General features: G+C 41.7%; 1 protein-coding gene across 1 annotated transcript in view; it reads left to right on the plus strand.

Annotated features, from left to right (window-relative positions):
* LOC103465677 (retinal guanylyl cyclase 2-like) overlaps positions 1 to 1,913 on the plus strand; it is a 25,579-nt gene that overhangs the window by 19,638 nt on the left and 4,028 nt on the right. The window contains exons 17-19 of the mRNA XM_008410706.2: positions 680 to 803; positions 868 to 936; positions 1,091 to 1,265. Of these exons, the coding sequence (XP_008408928.1) occupies positions 680 to 803; positions 868 to 936; positions 1,091 to 1,265 (368 nt within the window). The remainder of the gene's footprint in view (positions 1 to 679; positions 804 to 867; positions 937 to 1,090; positions 1,266 to 1,913) is intronic.

Below are 1,913 nucleotides of genomic sequence, written 5' to 3' on the forward strand. Positions count from 1 at the left end.
ACACACACACACACACACACACTCACACCTAGGGAGAATTTGGAGAGGCCAATTAACCTGATAGTTATGTTTTTGGACTGTGGGAGGAAGCTGGAGTACCCAGAGAGAACTCACACATGCACAGGGAGAACAGGCAAACTCCATGCAGATAGACCCCGGGCCGGGAATCGAACCCAGAAGCAAGGCAACGGCTCTACCAACTGTGCCACTGTGCAGCCCTTATTATTAYGTTTTTATCATTATTTATTTTCTTTGCCGCAATTTGGGAAAGTCACATTTGCTGTTATCCCTGTAATCAATAATATGTTTTTGCTGGATGATTAAAAATAATTACAAAAGATATTACTAAATGTTTCCAAAGATCATGAAAGGTCAACCAGCCAACCCCCGACCCCCTCGTCTTCAGATCAACCAAAATTTGACTGTGCACCAGCTAAAAATCATCAAATGAGCTAAACCTTTTTTTTTGAGTCAGATGTTATCTGGATTTATACTCTTTATCCTTTACGCTTGTGAAATGAAATTACAATATTTCATTCATATTACCGTCTTTCCGTATGCCACTCCAATGAAAGGAGATTTCATTGGAGTGAAATCCAATGAAACATACATGTGTTAACACACATGTTAACACATGTATGTTGACATGTGTTAAGCCGTGTATCACTGGATGTTTCAGATCTGTGGCTCAGGCCTTGAAGAAGGGAAAGCCTGTCCAGCCTGAACATTACTCAGACTGCACACTGTACTTCAGCGACATCGTCGGATTTACAACCATCTCAGCTCTAAGTGAACCCATTGAGGTGAAAACGGCTGAAGTAACCAACCGCTAGTTTTGACTGTTTAACTGAAATTGTGTTTTTGTAGGTGGTCGACTTGCTTAATGACCTTTACACCATGTTTGATGCCATCATCGCTACTCATGATGTCTACAAAGTAAGCACCTTCAGCTATACATCTATTTCTATTCACTCATCCTACCAGACAAGATTTGGTAGAGTAAATCTCCATTTGAAAAGACAAAGAGGATTGCGCTTTCACACCGTTTTAATTAACTTAAATGACTAACTGATGATGTGTTTATGTTCAGGTAGAGACTATTGGAGACGCCTACATGGTGGCTTCAGGGGTTCCTAACAGAAATGGGAATCGGCACGCAGCTGAAGTGTCAAACATGTCGCTTGACATCCTTCATTCAATAGGAGCATTTAAGATCAAACACATGCCAGAAATCAAAGTGAAAATACGCATTGGACTGCACTCAGGTACAGCATCACCTTTTAAACTGTTACAACCACTTTTATTTAAAGGGGCAGTGTTATTTAAAATTGACTTTTTTTAGCTTTACATCATGTTAGAAAGTTATTGCCTCATCAAAAACATACCTGGAGTGTTACTTTGATGCATATTTGAGAAATCCTGTRATCTTCGTAGCAACCATTTAGCCTAGCGCCGCCTTTGAAGCTCTTCCCCTGAGCTGCCGTTTCCAAGCCCCCCTCATAGAGCAGCCCTTCCCCCACGACTCCACACTCAGCTCCTTCAGACTAGCGGCAGCAATTAACAAGCACCTAGTCATCAGCTGAGCTCATTATATAAACTACTTCTCAAAGTAACCCTGGTAAAAATGTGGCACCCGAGTGGCGTACCAAATAAATGACTGCAGGGATTGTGGACAGTTTCAAAACAAACCCATAAAAGTTACAATAATTTATTTAAAAGACAAATAATCAAAAGAGAAGGAGGTGCAGGCAGTCCTTGACGATAAGTCAAAAGCAAGTCTGTAATTGTCTTAGCTGGGCAAAGAAGAAAGGGCGCGGTCCTCCACCACTCTCAACCCCTTCTTGGCTCGATCCGGTTAATCCTCCAGTTCCTGGCGAACCTCGTCAATAATCAGGTGTTATGCCCAGAAAAGC

Source organism: Poecilia reticulata, linkage group LG6 (genome assembly GCF_000633615.1).
Source record: "Poecilia reticulata strain Guanapo linkage group LG6, Guppy_female_1.0+MT, whole genome shotgun sequence".
In the NCBI taxonomy this organism is placed as follows: Eukaryota; Metazoa; Chordata; class Actinopteri; order Cyprinodontiformes; family Poeciliidae; genus Poecilia; species Poecilia reticulata.